Here is a 25,012-nt window from a genome sequence, read left to right as displayed (position 1 = left end):
GCAACTAATAACACTTCACACTTGATAAAAGCTGTAATCATTTAATATTTAAATTTTAAAATAACTTGATAAATTGATTAATAAATTATTTTTATTATATTTTAAAATTATATTAAATTAAGTTTTTTTAAATGATTATTAAAATTAAATTAAATTTTATTTTTTAAATAATTATTATTTATTTTTTTAATATTTCTTCTTAAAAACGTAACAAAATAATATTTCCATTTTTAATAACAACTAATATAACTTTGTATTTATTATATATATATATATATATATATATATATATATATTTCAAAATATAATTCTCATTTTTTATTTAGTTATTTAGAATGTCTAAATTCTATTAGAATTTTATTTATTTATTATTATTATTTTAAAAATTATTTATTTTAATTTTATATATGTATATATGTTATTTTTTGTGGCTTGAATTTTTGGATATGTTTTTATGGGCTCGAATAAAGTTTTACATTGTCACCCGATTGGAATAAAAAATGAGATCTGTGGTGGTAGATAACACAGAGTACAACATTCCTGCGGTATGAACCAGTATAAATATTGTAATATTCTACCTTTTGCAGTAGAGTTATGAAATATTCGTGAAACACACTGGGTTAGGATTTGAGAGTTCTAATTGATTGTATCTTGCTCTTTTCATTATAGTTGAACTTTTTTTCTTGTCTTACCCGTGGACGTAAACCTTACGATTGAACCACGTTAAATCCTGTATTATTCTTCTTCTCTTTTCAATACTGTCTAATTGTGTGATTCGTGTGTGTGCCTTAGATTTGCGTGCTTTGTTATAACAAACTGGTATCAGAGCTTTGCGCACAAAACCTAGGATTTACAGATGGTGTCGTCTTTAACGAAGTATGAGATAAAGAAGTTTGATGGTGGATCGAGTTTTAGTCTGTGGAATATTAAAATTAAATCTTTCTTTATCCTATAAGGTCTATGGAAGGCAATCGAGGACAACTTTCTAGAAGGTATAAAAGGCTCATCTAAATGAGAGAGCCTTGAGTGTGATTTTCATGATCGTAGCTGATAATGTCCTATGTGAGATTGCTGGTGAAAGCTCAGCATCTGCGGCATGAAAGAAATTAGAAGAGTTATACCCTGCCAAATCGCTGACCAACCGCCTGTATCTAAAGAAAAGGCTTTATAATCTAAGAATGAGCGAAGGTACGCCCATTAAAGAATATCTGGATGAATTCAATTCAATCATTATGAACCTAAAGAATATTGATATTGAGATTGATTGTGAGGATTAGGCCCTTATTGTGTTATGTTCTTCACCACCCTCCTATAAAACTTTTGTTGATACTTTGTTGTATGGAAAAGACAGTATTTCACTAGACGATGTTATTAATTCTCTAAAATCGAAGGAGTTGAAAAAGAAATTTCCAAATAATAGAGAAAGATTTGAGGGTGAAGGTTTGGTGAGCAGGGGAAAAACACATTCAAGGGAGGGTTCTTTCAGCAGGAAGAAATCTAAGGCCAGATCTAAGTCAAGAATGAAAAAGGCCAATTGTTTTGAGTGCGGGGAGCAAGGTCACTACAGGAGAGACTGTCCCAAGTTGAAAAATTAAAAGGGAAAGCAATCAGAAAGCTCTACGAATGTGGTTGATAGTTTTATTTATTCTGATGGTGATGACAGTGCTGGAGAAATTTTATCCGTGAGTTTAGATCATGGACAAAAATTTTTGGACTCTTGATACTAGTGCTACTTATAACATGTGTCCACACAGAAACTGGTTTGTCACTTACAAATAGATGAGTGGCAAGGTGTTTTTGGGCAATGATCGTGCATTATCTGTTGAAGGAATTGGTAATATCAGATTGAGGATGTTTGATGGTGTTTTCAAAACTATAGAGTGTTGGCATGTTCCAGGATTAAAGAGGAACCTGATTTCTCTTGGGACACTTGACTTTCATGGATTCAGATACCACATAGAGAATGGAGTTCTCAAAGTGTGCAAGGGCTCTATAGTACTCATGAAGAGCAGTTTGGTTTTAGGATTATATTTTTTTCAAGGCAGTACAGTTTCAGGAGAAGCTGCAATAGCATTCGAAAGCAATAATCAGAATCAGACTCAATTGTAGCATATGCATTTTGGTCATATGAGTGAAAAAGGATTATCTATGTTAAGCAAGCGAGATTTGTTGGACGGGCAGAAAACAAAATCTATGGACTTTTATGAACACTGTGTGTTTGGCAAACAAACCAGGGTGAAGTTTGATGAAAGGGCAGTGCACAAGACTAAAGGAACGGTGAATTGTATCCACTCAGATCTATGGGGTCCTAACAGAATCCCTTCTAAGAGCGGTGCCAGGTACTTCATGGCTTTGATTGATGATTACTCTAGGATGGTGTGGGTATCTTTTGTGAAAATAAAAGATGAGGCATTTTCAACCTTTGTAAAGTGGAAGATGATGATTGAGAAGCAGACAGAAAATAAGGTCAAGCGCCTTAGAACTGATAACGGATAGGAATTTTGCAATCGTGAGTTCAATATATTCTGCAGTAATGAAGGTATAGTGAGACATTGCACTTGTACAAGGACACCACAACAGAATGGTATTGCAGAACCCATGAACAGAATGCTTTGTGACAAAGCACAAAGCATACTCTCACATTTAGGATTGGGAAAGTATTTCTGGGCTGAAGCAATTAATACAGCCTGTTTCTTGGTTAATAGATCTCCATCTACAGCTATTGAGTGCAAAACTCCTTTTGAGATCTAGTTCGGTTCACCTTCTGATTACTCTCAGCTTAGAGTATTTGGTTGCCCTGCTTATGCTCATGTGAAAGATGGTAAGCTTGAGCCGAGGGCAAGAAAATGCATATTTCTAGGGTATGCATCAGGAGTGAAAGGCTACAAGTTATGGTGCAATGATCCAAAGTCTCCGAGATTCATTATCAACGGGGATGTGACATTTAATGAGTCGCTTCATTGGATAGTCAAAGGAAAAGTCAATAGCGAGAATCGGATCACGGTGTCGAGAAGCGGTGGAGCTTGATATTGATACTTGGATTTAGTCGATGATTGAGAGAATGAGGTGCAAGATCTGATCAACAAGAGGATGCACACGAGCAACGACTATAGGAACCATAGAGCATTGCAACTGGTAGAGAGAGAAGACAGATTAGACCACTGCAGAGATATGCATATGCAAATCTAGTTGCGTTTCCCTTGTCAGTTGCTGAACCAGTTGATATGCATGAACTTAGCAATTATAGAGAAGCTATTTTTGTTGATCTGCGATTAGTGGGTTAGTGCTATGAGTGAAGAAATTGAATCTCTTCACAGGAATCAGACTTGGGAGCTTGTAACATTGCCTAAGGAACAAAAAGTGGTAGGCTTCAAATGGGTGTTTAAGAAAAAGGATGGCATTCCAGGGGTTGAAGCACTTCGATATAAGGCACTGTTGGTAGCAAAAAGCTTTATTCAGAGGGAGGGGATTGACTTTAATGAAGTGTTTTCTCCAGTTGTGAAGCACAGTTCTATCAGAGTCTTACTTGCTATGGTTGCTCTTCATGATCTAGAGCTTGAGCAACTAGATGTGAAGACAACATTTTTGCATGGTGAGTTGGAGGAGCAAATTTATATGATTTAGCTTGAGGGATTTGTCATTCCAGGTATGAAAAACTATGTTTACTTGCTTAAGAAATCTTTATATGGTCTGAAACAGTCTCCTAGGCAGTGGTACAAAAGATTTGATACATTCATGGTTCGTAATGGTTTTAATCATAGTTCATATGACAGTTGTGTGTATCATAAGAAGCTTTCAGATGATTCCTTTGTTTATTTACCGTTGTATGTGGATGACATGCTTATTGCTGCTAAAAGCATGTCACAAATTAACATTCTGAAAAAGCAATTGAGTGATGAGTTTGAGATGAAGGATTTAGGTACTGTAAAGAAGATATTGGGAATGGAAATTACCAGGGATAGAAGTGTTGGGAAGATTTTCTTGTCTCAATAGGCCTATGTTGAGAAAGTGCTTAATCGTTTCTACATGAATAATGCTAAGCCTGTGACTATTCCATTTGCTACCCATTTCAAGTTATTTGCAGACATGTCACTAAAAATAGATGAGGAGATGGAGCACATGTCTAGTGTTCCCTATTCGAGTGCTGTTGGTAGCATCATGTATGATATAGTATGCACCTGACCTGACATTTTACATTGCAGTTAGTATTGTGAGTAGATACATGGCGTGTCCTGGGAAAGAGCGTTAGCAGGCAGTGAAAATGGATTTTGAGGTATTTGAAGGGTACTACAGATGTTAGTCTGATATTTAACAGGGCCAAGATGAGTGATTCAATTGTTAGCTATGTGGATTCAGATTTGCCAAGGGACTTAGACAAGAGGAGATCTTTGACAGGTTATTTGTTTACTCTTTCTGAAAGTGCTATCAGTTGGAAGGCAACATTGCAAGCAACAGTTGCTTTGTCTACCATAGAGGCTGAATATATGGCCTCAGTAGAGGCAGTAAAGGAAGCCTTATGGTTACAAGGTTTGGTGGGTGATCTTGGGTTGATACAGAACAAGGCAACAGTGTTTTGTGACAGTCAGAGTGCAATACATCTCACAAAGAATTAGATGTACTTTGAGTGAACTAAGCACATTGATGTCAGATATCACTTCATTCAGGACATTGTATCTTAGGGGACTGTAGTTATGCAGAAAGTCTATACACATAATAATCCAGCAGATATGATGACCAAGGGAGTCCCAGTCAATAAGTTTAGGCATTGCCTAGACTTGATTGGTATTTGTAGTGCTTAGTAGTGCCCTTGCGATGGCATATGGCAAGACAAAGTGTTTTGCGGTTATTTTGTTGATAATTGAGATAATTCAAGCCAAGGGGAAGAATTGTTATTTTTTATGGCTTGAATTTTTGGATATGTTTTTCATAGGGACCGAATTGTGACCCGACCTAAAAATTTCGCGTTGCAACCCGATTAGGATAAAAAGTGAGATCTGTGGTGGTAGTGGAGGGCATGAGTCGAAAGGCTTGAGCCCGAAGCCCACCACTGATCTCCTTGGGGGGGCAGGGGAACGCCCCCACTGTATAAACCAGTATAAATATTGTAATATTCTACCCTTTGTGGTAGAGTTATGAGATATTCGAAAAATATACTGGAGTTAGGATTTGAGAGTTCTGATTGATTGTATCTTGCTCTTTTCATCATAGTGGAATTTTTTCTCTTGTCTTGCTTGTGGATGTAGACCTTACAGTTGAACCACGTTAAATCCTGTATTATTCTTCTTCTCTCTTCAATACTGTGTGATTGTGCGATTTATGTGTGTACTTTAAATTTGCATGCTTGTTATAACAATATATATATATATATATATATATATAACAATATATATATATATATATATATATATATATATATATATTGAAATAAGTTGAGAAGTTGATTAATAGGTTATTTTTATTATTTTTTAAATTATGTCAAGTATTTTAATATGTTACTTGCCAATCTATTTTGTAAAGTTCAACTTTAATATATGTCTATCAAAATCAAATTAAATCTTTATTTTTTAAATAATTATTAATTATTTATTTGTAAGTATTTTTTTTATAAGAATATAATATTTAATAGAATTATGTATTTAACGAATGATATAAAGATATATATACTATTTAATTTTTAATTTTTTAATCTTAAAATAAATTGATTAATAGATTATTTTTATTATTTTTAAATTATATTAATTTAATTTTTTTTATTATGACATGTGACGATTTTTTTAAGAAGTTAAGTGGCTTATTTTTGTAAGTAATCTCTCATAAAATATTATGTTGAGATTTTTTACCTTTTATTTTATTTTATTGAAGTTAATACCTCCACATGAATCAAACTCTTCCTTTTTTAAGACTACCCCACATCTAATGGGCTGAAAACCTTAAATGTTCAACATGGGCTATCTTAGCCTTAACTTGCATAATTTTGATTTGATTAGATAAATTATTATTTAATTTTTAAATTAAAAAAATAAATAATTCAATTCTTATAGTTTCAAATTAAATTAATTGGTGTAATGTTTAATTTTGTTAACGCTTTAGAGGATGTTTGATTTACCTGTTGGGTGCAGCTGATAGCTGATAGACATTCAAATAAGTAAATTATAGTGTTTGGTAAACTTAAACAAATAGAGCTGATAGCTGATGAGCAACTGATATGATACCCATCAGCTGCAGTTTGTATTAGCACTATTTTTAGAGCTGTTTCTTATCAGTTGATATCTGATTTAGTTTTATTTTTTATTTTGACCATATTATTCTTTTTTATTTAACTTGAAAATTAATATTATTAATTTTTTTATTTTTTTATTTGTAATTTTAATATTTTAATTACCGTATTTTAACTTTATTAAAATATTTTTTTATTAATAACATAAAATATAAAATATTTATTTATATCTAAAAACTTAAAATTAGTTACAAATTTTTCTATTAACAATAATAATTATTTTATTATTTTATCTATATTTTTAAAATTATTTAATTATCTTAAAAAATAATTATTTTTTATTTCAATAATAAAATATGTCACGACCCAACCTATGGTAGGATGCACTAGGACACAGGCGACTTAAAGCCTCGAGGCCGTAGTAAGCCTAACTATTCCTCAAATCCATAACCAGCCCACAATTTAGACCCAATATGCATATAAGATAATTTAAATTAAACTGTTATAATTTCATTTTGGGCCAACTTAGCCCATAACTTTTCGAAAACTAAAATCGAGAGCCAGTTCAACCCTATTACCTCATTTATAACAATTTAAAACTCATAAAATTTTTTTTCTTTTCATTTATTAATAGGAAATCTTGAATTCATCTGATCTCGATAGTCTTAATGCTACTACTAGCACATGCGGAGTCCTAAATTACAAATTTAGAGAATAATAATACAATTAAGTAATCTTTTCATAACCTGAGAGGAAAGGGACAGGTTATTCTGAAAAATGTCTCCTCCTGTAGCCTGGAAAAATGTGGTGAACAGGAGTGAGTGTTCGACTCAGAGAGTAAAATATCAATTTTAACCATAATCTCTATAACTATCTAAAACTAATGCACCCTGTAGAGTGAAATGCAACATCAACATCATTTTCACATCATAACATCAAAAAGGTAATTTGGAGCACTCACACACCCTGTAGTATCAATCATAACATATGGGAGTGATCCCTATCTGACTCTCTTAAATCCAACACAGTGCCGAATTACTCAAGCTCGGACTTCCACTTAATAACCAAATCGAGGGTCCCAGCGAATTACTCAAGCCGTGACTACCCCTCGAAGGATCGGGTCCCAGCGAATTACTCAAGCCGTGACTACCCCGTCCTATCCATAGTCCACACCACATCACACGCACGCCAACGCACGCACACTGCTCCAAATTACCACAACAACATCCATGGCACATCAACAGTTATGAATGCAACATAAATCGTGCCTAGAGTTTAACTACATAAATATATGCATATAAGTGATGCATGGGCATGCTTGAACATATAATAATATCGAAATTACAATTAAAATTAATATTCTACTCACAGACTTGACGACAATCACTGTGGCGGCTGGGCGGAGGAAGAAGGCTGTCCCGGCTCACCTGACAATTTTATTACAATCATTTAATAAATTTGACTCAATACAAACAAAGAAAAAGACCAAATACGTCCTAAGTCGTGCCGAAAATCCGGCAGAGTCTCCCCTATACCTAGGACCTACCCAACCTGCAAAAAGGCTCAAATAGCACTTCTAAATTCTCAATTTCCACAACCACATCTCATCAATATCACATGGCCCCTCCTGGGCCCTCCAAATCAGACAATACTCAAAATATCAAAAATTACGTTTTAGTCCCTATAATTGACATTTTTCAAAAATCTACTCAAACAAGCTCTAAAAATTCTAAAATTTTGCCCTGCGGTCCTTAATAATATTATAAGACTATTGCAAAATGAATTGTAATTTTCTTGTCACCCATGAATATTTTATTCAAGAATTTTACTCAATGCCATAAGTTTCCAACAGCTAATATATTCTTAATTCAACCCGATTAAATATTCACATATTTAAACCTCCATCCTCAAGCTTTAACCAATTATATAAAATTTAATTATCTAAATTTCAAACAATCTTATATGCCCATATGCTAAAAATCTAATTAAAATCCATCCATATTTCTCAAAAATATTCTATAATCACTCAAAAATTCAACTAACACCATAGAATATCTCCAAATAATTTTACTTTCATCATATATTTTTCTCCAATTTTTCCTGTTTAAGAAACACTTTATTTATGCTCAACAGACAGAGAAATAATAGAAATTGTCTTACTCGAAGTTTATCTGTGTCTCAAAAATTCCAAAAATTTATGAGGAAGCCTCTGGAAGTTGAACCATCTCCATAGCTCACCGGGCCATCACGCACCACCGCAAGACGGTGGCGGCCACGATCACCGGCGACATTTGCGGATCTGATCATACCACCATGTTCCTCTCCTCTTCCTCAGTCCATATGTAGTCTCGGATCGTCGATCCAACGGTCGGATCGTCGTAGATCCGAAAAAGCTTGAAAAACCGAAACTTCTCTCCTCCATATCTCACTCATCCGACCTCCATTTGCTTCAAAATTGGTGTCAAAGAAAGCTCTCGGAACAAGCTTTCCAACGCCACCGGAATCGCCTCGATCGGACGTCGGATGAAGCCGAATCGCCGGAAAGCCGCCATCATGCGCGCGTTTTCTCTCTCCTCTCCCTCTCTTGCCGCCGTTTCTGGTGGTCGCCGGAGGGTCGCCGGCCGGTGGGGAGCTGCTTGGGACGTCGCCGGCCGGTCACCGGAGAAAGGAAGAAGAAGAAGAGAGGGAAGGAAAGGAAGAGAAGAGAAAATGGGGGGGGGGGGGGGGCTTCCTCCGCCCGTTTTTGATTTTGAATTTTTTTTTTTTTTTTTTTTTTAAAAGAAAAGTTGGCTGTGACAGTGGGAAACCCACTGCCACACGCCAAAAATCCCATCAGCAATTTTTTTTTTTTTTTTTTTATATGGGTTGTTACATTCTTCCCCCCTTAAGAAAAATTCGTCCTCGAATTTTCGAAGAAACAAGAGATATGGAAAAGAAGATTATCGGAACAAGTGAAATCATTACTCCTCCAGCTATGCAGGGATTGGTAAAACATTTATTCTTCAAACTCTTGTAACTATTCATTGACCATTTTCTGACATTTTAAGTATTCGCTATACCTCACCGTTCTTGACTTGATGTCTCATAACTTTAATCAACTTTAGTGCTTACCTCACTTTTATTACGCCCCAACATGTCTCTTGGTGACTTCAGTCATCATTCCTTTGTTTTAATAATCTCTGTTTTCCCCAATGACATAACTTATGTTCCTTATTCCATGATATCCTATGAGTAGCTTTCCTGTAGCACCTAATCTAGGCATCTTGTTCGAGATCTTCACTCTTCTTATGACTTCAGTGGTTAATACCTATAAATCTTCTCACTCCCATTATACTTTAAATTTTTAATCTCTCTTGTGTCATTACTAAGGTACTTAGACCAACCTCTATCAATCTTATGTAACTAGTCAGGTAGAGTCTCCTCCAAGGGCCAAGTGTATCATCTGCATGAACCCTTTACCGTACCATTGTCCTTCCTGACATAATATTTTATAATTTATTAACTTTACTTATACTCGACCTCTGATTCATATCTATCATCGTTTATATTGTGCCCTTAACTTTTGTTGAATTCTGAAAAATTTCTCTCACTAATAGATTCTTCCAACACTAATTCCACCCTTATATATGGTCATTAATTTGATCCTTGAACTTTCTAGTGATTTATTACCATCCATACTTGTCACTTTTCATTCTACCCCTACTGTTGTTCTGTCGTTATTGCTTCACTGCAAAGTGATTCTGTTGATCACACTAAAAATGTTTGCCTGACATTCATAACGAACCTCTAACTACCTTCTCACTATCTCAAAAGTCTAACCTAAAGCCTCTGTGTCATTATCTATCATTCTTTTCCTCTCATCATACCTATTTGATCTCTTAGATTGACTTTTATTCAACTTACTGCTTACTAACTTCTCTTTCTCTGCCTAATTAGATAGTCCGCAATATCATCGCACACCTTCTACTTTTTACTCATTATTATTGTATTCCATACCTCCATCACTATTCTTGCTAATATGGTCCCATTTTGGGTTCTCCATCCTTGTCATTCACCTTGCCAAAAATAACACTTAGCCTACCCTATATCTTAACTTTGTTCCTTTTATTATGCGCCCTTCGAATTGTCCTTTCATTTATTTTCTTTGTCTTACCCAAAATAGACTTGACTATTCTATCCCTGGTTCCATTCTTCTTCCTAACATGACAATTGTACCTGCTAACTATATCTTCCAGAGTCTCTACCACGTTATCACATATCTGTGTTACTCAGATTTGGTCCTTTGACCACTCTAGCTAGTACTTCCACTAGCACTTAGATTATATTGCATCGGCAATCAATTTTTCAAACTTTCATTCTGCACTTCCTTTATCCATTGGCCTTCTATGATTTATCTTTGCTAATTTATTACTCTTAATACTATTATAATTAGATTATACTATTATTTTGAACAATATGAAGTTAGAAAGGAACTCAGGAAATTGCAGTCATACCTTTATCGTATGATTTCTATTCTTATCCTTTAGCTTACATAATACCCTTACTACCTCGAGAACTGATTCTGCAGTAATTTTATTTATTTGTTATTATTATTATTATTATTATTATCCATGTTTACTCAATTAGCCAAAACTTAAGGTTCCGGGCACCCAAACCCGTCATCCACTTCAAAGGATTTACATCCATCATGATCTGATTATATATGGTTCCTATAATGGAACTTGTATCCTCTGCAGGATACCCAAGCCAACTACTCTCTACCACACTTTACATCCCATCTGGGACACTATTTTTGTTCGTCACTATTATTAATAATAACTTTCGATCCCTTCTGAAAAGATAGGACTATACCCTAACTTGTTGCAACAAAGGTACTACATTTACTACCTTGCCAAAACCACGTCAAATTAATGACTCTCTTATCATATCATAGCTTGTAAATCATCAATTCATAGTTCCAAACTTCCCTAGGTAGTAGGGTTGTACTTTATTCCTTACTAATACACACAAGGTATACTATTCTCACTAAGTTCTAAGCAAAACGTCTATCGCTCGCAAAACCATCCAAAAGTCCATACCGAAGACTAGACGGTCTCACTCTATAGGTGTCACCTTTACTTTGCAACTAGTCCGAAACCTCTGGTCTGATGGCAACTTTTACTGTAACTCTAGCTCATGCTGGGGTAACTGAGTCACTGACTCTAGTTATCACCCAACTGTGACCTTTCAATATTCTAACTCTAGACCCCTAATCAAGAGTTTCCAACTCCTCTGCAGATATAGAACTGCATTGCAGTATTCTTGTACCAAAGCAGACTGCTGCAAACATCCTCATCATAAGCACTACAGGAGGTACGCGGCTCTACACAATAATCTCATGTCGATCAGATGTCTGCAGCTACAGGCGGACATCGAGAACATTGTATAGTTACTACGATACGTCCTGACCGACTAGGTCTCCTAATTTCTTATCTCTCTTTAATCTTCTATTATCATAAACTTATTCTGACTGGGTCATCCACTGATGACTGCCAGCAGTGGTATCCTCATCCTTATCTAGGGCAACTGTACTTTCAAGACTCACCTTTATGTACTCGTGCCTTGCACGAAATGGGCACACCATTTAAACCCATACTGACAAAAACATAGCATTTCTTGGAGTACGTATCCTCATGAGGGACCTCACATGTCTACTAACTCTCTTTCACATTTCTATGTACTCCACGAAAATCAAGACACTAATTGAGGCACTTTTACATTTCCCGAGGTATAACGCAGAATCTAGAAGTAAAGAATTACAGAAAAAGACAAAACAGAATCCTATACTCCGCATGTAACATCCTAACAAGACTCCTTTTACACTCCCAAGTATATTCTTTCCCATGAATCTAGAGCCTAAGCTCTGATACCACATTTGTCACGACCCAACCTATGGGCCGACCCACTAGGACACAGGCGACTTAAAGCCCCGAGGCCGTAGTAAGCCTAACTATTCCTCAAATCCATAACTAGGCCCACAATTTAGACCCAATATGCATATAATATAATTTAAATAAAACTGTAATAATTTCATTTTTGGCCAAATTAGACCATAACTTTTCGAAACTAAAATCGAGAGCCCAGTTCAACCCTATTACCTCATTTATAACCATTTAAAACTCATAAATTTTTTTTTTCTTTTCATTTATTAATATGAAAACTTGAATTCATACAGTCTCTGATAGGCTTAATGCTACTACTAGCACATGCGGAGTCCTAAATTACAAATTTAGAGAATAATAATACAATTAAGTAATCTTTTCATAACCTGAGAGGAAAGGGACAGGTTATTCTGAAAAATGTCTCCTCCTGTAGCCTGGAAAAATGTGGTGAACAGGAGTGAGCGTTCGACTCACAGAGTAAAAAATCAATATTAACCATAATCTCTATAACTATCTAAAACTAATGCACCCTGTAGAGTGAAATGCAACATCAACATCATTTTCACATCATAACATCAAAAAGGTAATTTGGAGCACTCACACACCCTGTAGTATCAATCATAACATATGGGAGCTGATCCCCTATACAGCTCTCTTAAATCCAACCTGGTGCCAGCGAATTACTCAAGCTCGGACTTCCACTTAATAACCAAATCGAGGTCCCAGTAATTACTCAAGCCGTGACTACCCCTCGAAGGATCGGGTCCCAGCGAATTACTCAAGCCGTGACTACCCCGTCCTATCCATAGTCCACACCACATCACAAGCACGCCAACGCACGCACACTGCTCCAAATTACCACAACAACATCCATGGCACATCAACAATTATGAATGCAACATAAATCGTGCCTAGAGTTTAACTACATAAATATATGCATATAAGTGATGCATGGGCATGCTTGAACATATAATAATATCGAAATTACAATTAAAATTAATATTCTACTCACAGACTTGACGACAATCACTGTGGTGGCTGGGCGGAGGAAGAAGGTCATCGACTCACCTGACAATTTTATTACAATCATTTAATAAATTTGACTCAATACAAACAAAGAAAAAGACCAAATACGTCCTAAGTCGTGCCGAAAATCCGGCAGTCTCCCCTATACCTAGGACCTACCCAACTGCAAAAGGCTCAAATAGCACTTCTAAATTCTCAATTTCCAACCACATCTCATCAATATCACATGGCCCCTCCGCCCTCCAAATCGACAATACTCAAAATATCAAAAATTACGTTTTAGTCCATATAATTGACATTTTTCAAAAATCTACTCAAACAAGCTCTAAAAATTCTAAAATTTTGCCCTGCGGTCCTTAATAATATTATAAGACTATTGCAAAATGAATTGTAATTTTCTTGTCACCCATGAATATTTTATTCAAGAATTTTACTCAATGCCATAAGTTTCCAACAGCTAATATATTCTTAATTCAACCCGATTAAATATTCACATATTTAAACCTCCATCCTCAAGCTTTAACCAATTATATAAAATTTAATTATCTAAATTTCAAACAATCTTATATGCCCATATGCTAAAAATCTAATTAAAATCCATCCATATTTCTCAAAAATATTCTATAATCACTCAAAAATTCAACTAACACCATAGAATATCTCCAAATAATTTTACTTTCATCATATATTTTTCTTAGAATTTTTCTCCAATTTTTCCTGTTTAAGAAACACTTTATTTATGCTCCACAGACAGAGAAATAATAGAAATTGTCTTACTCGAAGTTTATCTGTGTCTCAAAAATTCCAAAAATTTATGAGGAAGCCTCTGGAAGTTGAACCATCTCCATAGCTCACCGGGCCACCGCCGGCACCACCGCGCACGGTGGCCGGCCGCCGGTCACCGGCGACATTTGCCGGATCTGATCATACCACCATGTTCCTCTCCTCTTCCTCAGTCCATATGTGGTCTCGGATCGTCGATCCAACGGTCGGATCGTCGTAGATCTGACGAAAAAGCTTGAAAAACCCGAAACTTCTCTCCTCCATATCTCACTCATCCGACCTCCATTTGCTTCAAAATTGGTGTCAAAAGAAAGCTCTCGGAACAAGCTTTCCAACGCCACCGGAATCGCCTCGATCGGACGTCGGATGAAGCCGGAATCGCGCCGGAAAGCCGCTGCCCACTGTGCGCGCGTTTTCTCTCTCCTCTCCCTCTCTTGCCGCCGTTTCTGGTGGTCGCCGGAGGGTCGCCGGCCGGTGGGGAGCTGCTTGGGACGTCGCCGGCCGGTCACCGGAGAAAGGAAGAAGAAGAAGAGAGGGAAGGAAAGGGAGAGAAGAGAAAATGGGGGGGGGGGGGGCTTCCTCCTCCCGTTTTTGATTTTGAATTTTTTTTTTTTTTTTTTTAAAAAGAAAAGTTGGCTGTGACAGTGGGAAACCCACTGCCACACGCCAAAAATCCCATCAGCAATTTTTTTTTTTTTATATGGGTTGTTACAAAATAAATGATATAATATAAAAGATTAATAATTATATATTTATTTAAATAATATAATCTATTAATTTAATAATTATATATTTAATTTAATAATAAAATAAATAATGTAATGTAATAAATTTATAATTTTATATTTATTTAAATAATATAATAAATTATATGATATATACCCTTATTAGTCATTTCACATATCAACAGCAACAACTAAATATAATTTTACCAAACAGTTAACATAAAACAGTTATAATCAGCTATCAGCTATCAGCTGTATTCAACGGTTAAACCAAACAGACCTTTAATCTTTTTGTCCACTTTTTCATCAATTAAATATCCAAAAATATTTCAAATTTTATAAACATCCTTCATTAATAAAAATATTTTTTTCGTGAATTTCTTTTAAGATAACATTTTTTTAAACAATTTTTTTTTCCAAAAAAATTAATTTCAAAGAAAAAATGTTTTCACCAGAAAAGAATTTTCAAAAAAATATTTTTATAATGCTTTTTCAAAAAAAGTTTTTTAAGAATAAAGTTTTTACAAAAACGCATGGACATTTAAAAGGTGGATAAAATATTTTTTGTTATATTCAAGATAATTTTTTTTCCTTTAGGATTTTTTTTTGGAAAAACATTAGAAATATACTCTTCTTTTTTTTTTAATTTTTTCTTTGAAAGAGTTTCTACTTTGAAAATGTTTCTTCCAACAAAATTATTGACAGAAAAAAATTTTTCAAAGGTGATTTGTTGAGGATGTTTATAAAATTTATAATATTTTTAATCTAGAATTGTTTTGAGTAATAAAAAAATGTTTACAAAGTGAACAAAATGTTAATAAAATAAATTTTTAAGAAATAATTGATCACTTATAATTTTTTTTTAGAAAATAGAAGATTTTTTTTTTAAATGGAGGAAGAATATAAATCTGAGGTACAATATTTTATAAGAAAATTTAAGATAAATTTTTTATACAAAATATAATAGTAATTATTTTAATTTAAAAAATTTAACCAGTAGAACATTTAAATTGTTTATTCATGAACTTTTTATAGACTCAATTTGAAAATTATTAAAATTTTTTATATTTTCATAAAAAAAATTATACTTTTTATTATTGTACTATTGTCCAAATAACAAAATAAAATATCTAACAACTCTATAATAAAAAAAAAAATCATAATTGAAGAAATAATGAACTTAGTAATCACTAACTATTTTTCCTTATGATATTTCATTTCAATAATTTTTAAACCACAATAAAGCCATATTATAAATTAATTTTTAGATATAATATATATTTTTTATAAACACAAATTTCTAATTTTTATATACTGAAATATGCATTAGGATTTATTTAAATGGCCTTTAAATAATAAGTCTCTTCACTTGTAAAATAAAAATAGCAACATCACACATTTCATTTATTTTCCATTAAATGTGCTATTACTGAATGTCTCGACTTTATATAAAAATGAGGTTAGTAATTAAATTAAATACTTATATATTAATTTTTTATAAAATATTAAATTTTATATAAAATTATTTAAATTATGCATAATGAGTATTCAAATCTAAATATAAATATTTAATTAGTAAATTTATTTTCATATAAAATCGAGTTTATAATTGCTACACCTTTTATTATTTTCCAAATCTCATTATTGCATTAATTATTTAAATTTAAATTTAAATCTTATAGAGTCTATATCACCGAATAGTCTTTATATATATAAAATAAATTCTAATTGGGACATAAACTTAAAATTTTATAGTTTTAAAGATAATTATAGTATCACTGAATTAATAATATTTTAAAAAATAATAAGTATAAATATTTAACTTTTAAATAATTAAAAAATAATATAAAAGGCATTAAATAATAAATTCAAGATGAAAGCAATCCAAACAAAGGCATTGTTTTAATTTTCTTGGTCAAGATCCTCCTCTAGCACCTACCTACAATGAAGCATTACATCATGATTCTTCATGTGAACCTTTTCCTTTCCCTCATAAGAGCCCATCAATTTTGATGCTTTACCCCTTTGGAAAAAAGAAACTACAAAACAAAATCTAGTCTATGGGTAGACACACCAAGCACATAACATCCAAAACACACTCCCTCATTTTCCAACTAGGCATCAAATTAGCTCATGTTACTCAATTTGAATTATATCTCAATCTAATTAAGGCCTAATTTCATATAGGATTAGACTTGACATTTGTTCTATTTGGGTTACTCTTGCCAAGTTTTGGTGCATTGCATAAAGTTAATAAACATTACAATCATTTTTATTTTTAGTAAGAAAATAAGGAGACCCGAACTTAAAATTGAACAGATAATTTATATAAAAAAAAATAAATCTGAATTTTCAATTAAATTAAATAAAGAAAGGGCTAAAGAAAAAAAAAATGATGTAGCTGTTGATCATTGATAGTTGGTTCATAATTTTTAAATTGAAATTTTCAAAAATATCATAATCTTAATATTTAAAAACTTAAAAATTTAAATTCATATTGAGTCAATGATAAAATACATTTATAATGATATTTGGCTATTATCTTTTATTTATAGTAATACAATAAATCATAAAAAATAATATATTTATTTCTCTTTTATTTTTAACATATCATTAATTTTTTCATAAATATTAAAAATATTTTAAAAAATAAAAATACAAATAAAGATACCCATTAATTTGTGATGCTAGTTTTTGTAATTAATTTCAACAGTAACGAGCCAACCACGAAACCAAGCGGAGCTTCGAGCCCTACAACTACGTGCGACATAGATAAACGACAGAACCGGTGGGTCCCATCAGTCAACGGTTAAAAATAAAAAATCACATTGATCAACGGTACATGTGAGTGTATATGTGTTGTATTTTTCTCTTTTAATGAAATTATTTCTTTTTTATCGTAGAGTTTTTATATTTCCTTCATCTCACTTCAAGTTTTTAACATTTTATTTTTATGAAAAAAATTAATAAATTAAAATATTTTTATATTTAATTAAAATATAAAAAATAAGAAAAAATAAATGTATAAAAATAATAATAAATAAAAATAAAATAAAAAATAGTACTTTCTTAATTTTTTTAAAAAAAATAAATAAGTGGGATTTTTATTTTTTTAAATATCATTGAAATGGAACGAAAGTAATATGTATCTTATATAATAATATTCATTAAAAAATTATTTTATATAATAACGTTTGTTAAAATATAAAATAAATCACTGATAAATACATATATTTTCTTCAATAAAAGAATTAAATTTAGAGTTGAACGATTAACTTTGTAAAAAGATTATGAAATTGAAGATTGAAGCACGTTAGTTCACTTATTATTCAATTAATGTGCTTTATAAATGTTACTGAATTTTTCAAATTTTTACTATTATTATTACTATTTTTTAATAAAAATTAAGAAAATAAGAATTCAAAGCTATATATAACAAATAATGGTGAATTTATGATATATGAAGTAGAATCAATTGACCCACTCAATTTTTTTTTAAGTTTTATATATATATATATATATATATATATATATATATATATATATATTAAATTATCCATTTAATTATTAAAATAATTTTTATTTTATTAAAATATTTAAAATATTATGATAATAAATTTAGAGTTATTATTTTGACAATTATTATTATATAATAATTAATATTTAAATTAATAATTGTTACACTAATTATTTTGATAACTGACATGTAGTATATAAAAAATTGGTGTACTTATTAGTTCATTTACTCAGTAAATTGATGTTAATATTATTTATTACGATTGTAAATATTAAAGAGTATTTTCTGCAATAAATATTATAGATACTCAATTGTGGAATAAACTGAGAGATCAAGTCATTAAATAATTATTTAACTACGCAACATTTTTAAAAAATAAAAAATTCATTGAAAATAATATTAGATTTAAGATTAAAAGAAAATTTATTATTTTATAAAATTATTTTTTTTTCTTATTCAATTGCTGTTACATATTTACATACATTATTATATTTATTTTATAATATTTTTTTCTCTAAATAAAGTAAAATAATTTTTTTTTATCTTACTAATTTAATTTGTTGATTCCCCAAATGAGTAATATATCTTTTGTCGTTAAATCAAGTGAGACTAAATTATTATTTTTTTAATATTGAATTCTCCTTCTACATAATAAAATATAATATATTAATTTATATTTAATTTTATATTCTACTCTCACTTAATAAAGTATATTTTATTCCTGGCAAAAAAACAATAATAAAGTATATTTTATTTTCTGAGAAAATAAATAACAAAAATAAACCACAGCACACCTGATCATTTCCTAGTTCCTAACCCTGGCTACAAATAACCGCTGTTTGTTTCCGTTAAGTTCTGGTCTTTCATTTCTGTTCTTCCGCTTCCTTTTCCTTCCTCCCAATTTCAGTTCTCACAGGAATGCGATCAAACAAAAATGATGGGAAATTGAAACAGTAACAGAGCAAAAAACAATCTAAAAAACTTTTTTTTTTTAAATTAATCATAATTTAATTTTTTAATGGGGGACGCGTACTGCTCCGACTGCAAGCGGCAGACGGAGGTGGTGTTCGACCATTCAGCGGGGGACACGGTGTGTTCGGAATGTGGATTGGTGTTGGAATCGCACTCGATCGATGAGACCTCCGAGTGGAGAACTTTTGCTAATGAGTCTGCTGATAATGATCCCGTCCGTGTAGGTGGCCCTACCAATCCTCTCTTGGCTGACGGTGGCCTTTCCACCGTGATAGCAAAGCCTAATGGCGCTTCCGGCGAGTTCCTTTCATCTTCATTGGGTCGTTGGCAGAATAGAGGCTCCAATCCGGATCGGGGGTTGATTTTGGCGTTTAAAACTATTGCTACTATGTCGGATAGGTATCAAATCTCTCTTAAAGAAATGGAATTTCTTTTGGATTTATTTAATTATGCTGGATTGCCGTTTTTAATGTTTGCTTATGATAGGTTCTTTTGGATCATGTATTAAGATATTGAAGGAAGGCTGTTGATTGAGTTTTAAGTATTGCGACTTAATGTAGTTTAAATGACCGAGTCTAGTGCATTGCTTCTTGTCGTTTTGAATTTGCAAAAGTAAATCAATGGAGTTCTCAGTTTTGGGTTTTCTTTAGTATGTGAAATTGTTCTGTACTTGGGCAATTCGGTAGAGGGGTAGCGGAATTATATTTGGATCTTGAATTTGGTAGGGTTTTTGATTGCTTATAATTGTATGAAATTAATTGATTTCTCAAGTCTGTAGTTCACGATATTGAAATTCATCTCCTTAATAATGATGGTGAGAAAGTGCCTTTTTTTTTTTCCTTTTTTAAGAAAGATTATGGATTGAAGGAATAGTTAGAATCCATTCTTTGCTTTGTTTACAAGTTTTTTTTTTTTTTTTTGTAAATTATTGGTATCATATTGTATTTCAGTAATTAGTTAAAGAAATGAACTATTGCAAAATCATTGCTAATGTGAATAAATTTTTGTTTCAGGTTGGGACTCGTTGCAACTATAAAGGTATTCTACTCAACGATTCAATATTTATGTTTCTGCCTATTGTGTTAACCGTCTCTTTAATGCAAATATCCACCCATTTGACTGGGAATTAGTAACTTGCTGCAAACTTCACTTTGTTGTTATTTATGGAGTATTATTCATTGGGGGTGGGCCTTGGAGCTGGTTCCAAGATGACTGGAAGTTCATGCTGATTTGAACTACAAAAGCATTCTCCTCATAAATACAAGAGAAGGCTGCATATTTTTTAATTCCTTTCTAGATCTTGCAATGTGGGATGCGTCATATGTTAGCTCACATTTACTTATTGGAATAGAATTTGAACAAATCCAGTATAACAATGCTATTTAACTGCAGGCTTAGTGTCAACAATTACCATTAAATTTTAATCTTATAATCCACCTTTGCCTTCTGTTCCAATAGTTATGGGATAGGGAGTGATAATTCCAGTGCAAAAGTAATTTGATCCTGCAATGTAATGTTTGTGGTAGATTTTGCTGAATCTATAATATATAGTCAAGTGCTTCCCCGCCCGCGCCCCCCCCCCCCCCTTTCTTCTTTTCTTTTAATTTATTTCTTTAGTTTCTTAGTTTTAAATTTTAACTCTTCTTCGAAAGCCATAGCTTTTATTTGGGCCTCTTTATAAAATCATAATAGTGGGCTTTCTTTGGAAGTCGTATGGAGGCTATATTTTTACCTTTTATATTTTTAAATATAGATAAAAGTAACATTTTGTCTGACAAGATCATTTTATAATTGATTTTATCACTTTCTTTTTATTTTTTATTTAATTTTTCCATTTTGTAATGTAGACTGAAAATTCAATTTAAACATTGTTAGTTCCACTAGAAAATGTCGCCATAGTTAATCAATTATGAATAGAAATCTGTATGCTTGCTCCTGACAGCAGCATATGCCCAATTTTGTAGGGTTTTCACCTTGTAGAATGAGGCCCAAATTAAATTTTTAGCCGACCACAACTAATTTGGGATTTAGACTTGGTTGAATTAAGTTAAGTGGAGAACAAAAGAGTAAAACATAATTTATTTTAGATGAGAATATGTGAGTATTTAGTTAAATCGATGTAAAACTATAAATTTGAGTAATGTTGCTTATTTGAAAAAAAAAATTGTTAGCAATGGCCAATACAGTTTGAGATGGACTGTTATAGTCCGATACAGTGACATTGTGACTGCAACCAATTCCATTATTTAAAACCCTGATTATAACCCTAGAAATATTTTTGAAATTGTCAATTTTGATCCCTTGCTGCTTGGTTTGTATTATTTAGTTTTGTTGTTTATACGAGTTAGAGAATTGATTTCCTTGATGATTCTTTTGTACCTTTAATGATAAATTTGTCACAATCTGAAGGATCGGGCTAATGAGATCTATAAACGGGTGGAAGATCAAAAGTCCAGTAGAGGAAGAAATCAGGATGCCTTATTGGCTGCTTGCCTCTACATTGCTTGTCGACAAGAAGACAAGCCACGAACTGTAAAGGGTACAGCCTAAGATCCTTTTAACATCTGGATGCTTCCTGATTTATCTTTCTATATGTGTTTGAGCTTCCCTGAACCTGTGGATTTCAACTAGAAATTTGCTCTGTCGCCAATGGAGCCACAAAGAAGGAAATTGGCCGAGCAAAAGAATACATAGTGAAACAGCTGGGGTTGGAGACAGGTCAGTCGGTGGAGATGGGAACAATACATGCCGGGGATTTTATGGTGGGTTCCTTTTTTATAATTTTTTTATATTGAATAGCTTGAGTGCTCTTAGTTTCGCTATTTGTTCATGTGCAATGTTTCATATTGATCTGTATTGGTTGTTTCAGTGCTTTGTTAGCACTGTTGCTAATTTTAACCTCAACTTGATATGCAGAGGCGTTTTTGTTCCAATCTTGGTATGAATAATCAAGCAGTGAAAGCTGCCCAAGAAGCTGTGCAGAAGTCGGAAGAGTTCGACATAAGGTACTCATAATCTTCCAGTGTTACTGTAGCTTATTATTAACGAGAAAGTCAATGGTGCTTTAATTAATCAGTGAAGGAAGTTTCCCTTTCAGGCTGTTTTCTCTTGGTTTACTGTAGTGCATAGCCTGTAGAACCCTTTTTGGTGGACAAGTAGAAATGCTTTAGTATAATTGGTAGAACTCTAGGGTTAAGATGATATGAAATGAATAGTTTCAGATTTCAAAGGAAAAAAATTGAAATATTTACTTCAGGTTCATTATGAGGCTGCACGTTATTGTTTTTGTCTCCAAGCTCGAGCATGTTTATAAATTGTTAAAGGCCTTTTTATTTTTAGTGCCCCTTCCATCTCTATCCATTTCATCTCAGACATTGGCCTAAAGTTTTAAAAGCAGTCTTTGATAGAATTATGTCCAAGCGGTCTCCATTTAACAAAAGTCTGATTTCAGGATTGTATTTCCTCAAATTTCATAAAGCTAATGCAATTATATGAAGGAAAGGCTAGGATCCTATTTTAGTTTCATTCTTGGGTAGGAGTGAATGAGATACTGATTTTGAAAATTCAGTTTTCTTTTTTCTTCCCAGCTTGCTATGGGGGTCTGTGGGGTTCTGTGAGGCTAGGTGATTTCCTTTGCTTCATTTTTGGTCTTCTGTTTTTGCTGTTAACATGATAGGAGTGCATTCCTAGGATTGAGCTAGAAAATCTTTTACGGGGCTCAAAACAAATGATATCATTGAAATAGTTTTTTCTTCATTTGACTGGGAGGTATTTTAATCTTTTTCCTTCAAAAAAAAAATGAATCAATAGTTGTAGATTTCAATATATTTTAACTTGATAAAAAGAAACAAATAACCAAATAAATAAACTATGTAAAATAAAAATCTAAACCTATTCAATCAAATGATGATTTCAACTTCTATTGATTATTCTTCAAATATTAAATTCTTGTTGCTTGCATAATTGAATGATGAAAATTTATCAACTCACATTATGAGGGGAAAAAATAATGTGAAATTAAAAAAAACAAATTTTTATTCTATTACATAATAATACATTAATCACACAATCTTATAAATGAGAAATTGAAAATCCTAATTTCTAAAATAATGAGGGAAAAAAAAAGGAATGAAGAGTATTTAGTTAGAGGAAAACAAATTTACCTATAAAATTTAGAAAACAAAGCTTGAGGAATGGGTTCAATCTATGTAAAATTCAAGAAGGAATTCTGAATCGGAGTAATAGTGTAGATAAACCACTCTTCCTTTAAAAAACTGGAGATTGAAAAATGTGAGTTAAAGAGAGGCCAATAGATTTTAATTTGAAGGAGAAAGAAGACCAAAAGACTTCTTTTTTCTTTTTTGGAGGATGTTTTCTGCTACAATTAAGAATTAGATGGAGAGAGAAAGTGCGAAAGTGGATTTGTAAATTCTAATGGTGCACTATATTTTTTGTTTTTTTAATTGGTTGTTTCTAATCAATGAATAATTTTTTTTTGCTTTAAAATAAACTTTTAATTAGTTAAGGTTTAAATATTACCCATTAATTTTAGGAGGGCCACAATTGATATGTATGTGTGTGTGTGTGTGTGTGTGTATATATATATATATTAATTTGTGTTTTTTCTTATCTTCCATGTATTTTTCCTTCCTTGATTTAAAAGAAAAGGAGAATAATTGAAGCTTTGTTTGCAAAGCTTTGAGGGTCATGTTGTCTGGGGATGCAGTATTTTCATTTCTGTTCAACTGATTGTCCTTGCTTAGTTCCTTACGCACATGCGTGTATGCTTTCTTTGGTTTCTTATTGATATTTTGTATTTGCTTATAATGCTTGCAGGAGGAGTCCTATATCAATTGCAGCAGCAGTCATTTATATCATAACTCAGCTTTCTGAAGAGAAGAAGCCTAGTCTCAAAGGTTTGATGATCTTATGCCTTTATTTCAAATGAGAACAGGAGGTTGATGTAAATATTTATGTACTATATTACTGGATTTAGTCATATGTTTCCAAGTCGCCTGATTTTGCCATTTGGTTCTGATAATCTATGGTTGTTACTTATTTACTTGCAATGCGCGATTTTACAGTATTACTGGACATGATTTTTTTAACGTCTGTTATTATCTTTGGCACCTGAATCCAGATACATTCGTGTTATTTGATAATATTGTTGTTGATGCAGATATTTCAGGTGCTACAGGAGTTGCCGAGGGAACAATTAGAAATTCTTACAAGGACCTCTATCCTCACGTGTTGAAGATAATACCAAGTTGGTTTGCCAAAGAAGAGGATCTCAAGAATCTTTGCAGTCCTTGAATTATAAAGTTGACAATAATGGGAATGCCTACACGATTTGAATTGGTTTTGAAACCTTCCATCAATATGTTAGAAACCGTTGAGACATGAATCATTGTATAAGGCCCTTCTGTTTTCAATTTTCCTGGACAACTGATTTAGTTGAGACACATAGGAAAGCAACAGTATGTAAGCCATTCAATTCTAACTCACGCTTGAAGGAGCATTAACATCCAACATGTCAATGGATATTGATGTGTATTATGCAATCAAAGCCCACTTTTGAACCATTTCATTTTCATGAGATTTGGCCAAGGAAATTATGTCAGCTATCGCATGAAATTTGGGCTGGATCCTTTAACTTGCCTGATTGTGGGCTCTTACTTGGTAGAATTTGTTCTATTTACTGCATGTCTATCTGCTCATTTATATCCTTTCTGCCTTGAATCCTAAATCTTCTCTCTTCATAAGGGGTAAAATTTCTGTAGTTTTTGAATAAAGATTGCCAGGCTTCCAATTGTATTCTAATTTGTTCAAGGATATTGACTGATGGAGATCA

The 25,012-nt window shown here is 32.5% G+C and overlaps 1 protein-coding gene across 1 annotated transcript; it reads left to right on the top strand.

The window, feature by feature from the left end:
* The first annotated feature begins 19,038 nt into the window (after positions 1 to 19,038).
* On the top strand, positions 19,039 to 24,743 carry LOC110652834 (transcription initiation factor IIB-2). The gene is made up of 7 exons (XM_058143882.1): positions 19,039 to 19,560; positions 20,175 to 20,199; positions 21,571 to 21,700; positions 21,793 to 21,923; positions 22,078 to 22,166; positions 23,998 to 24,077; positions 24,341 to 24,743. Exons 1-7 carry the CDS (start codon positions 19,208 to 19,210, stop codon positions 24,472 to 24,474), a joined length of 942 nt encoding a protein of 313 aa, XP_057999865.1. The 5' UTR covers positions 19,039 to 19,207; the 3' UTR covers positions 24,475 to 24,743.
* The last annotated feature ends 269 nt before the right edge of the window (positions 24,744 to 25,012 follow it).

The sequence above is a fragment of the Hevea brasiliensis genome, chromosome 3 (assembly GCF_030052815.1).
Source record: "Hevea brasiliensis isolate MT/VB/25A 57/8 chromosome 3, ASM3005281v1, whole genome shotgun sequence".
Taxonomy (NCBI): Eukaryota; Viridiplantae; Streptophyta; class Magnoliopsida; order Malpighiales; family Euphorbiaceae; genus Hevea; species Hevea brasiliensis.
This window is presented reverse-complemented; position numbering and strand designations above follow the sequence as displayed.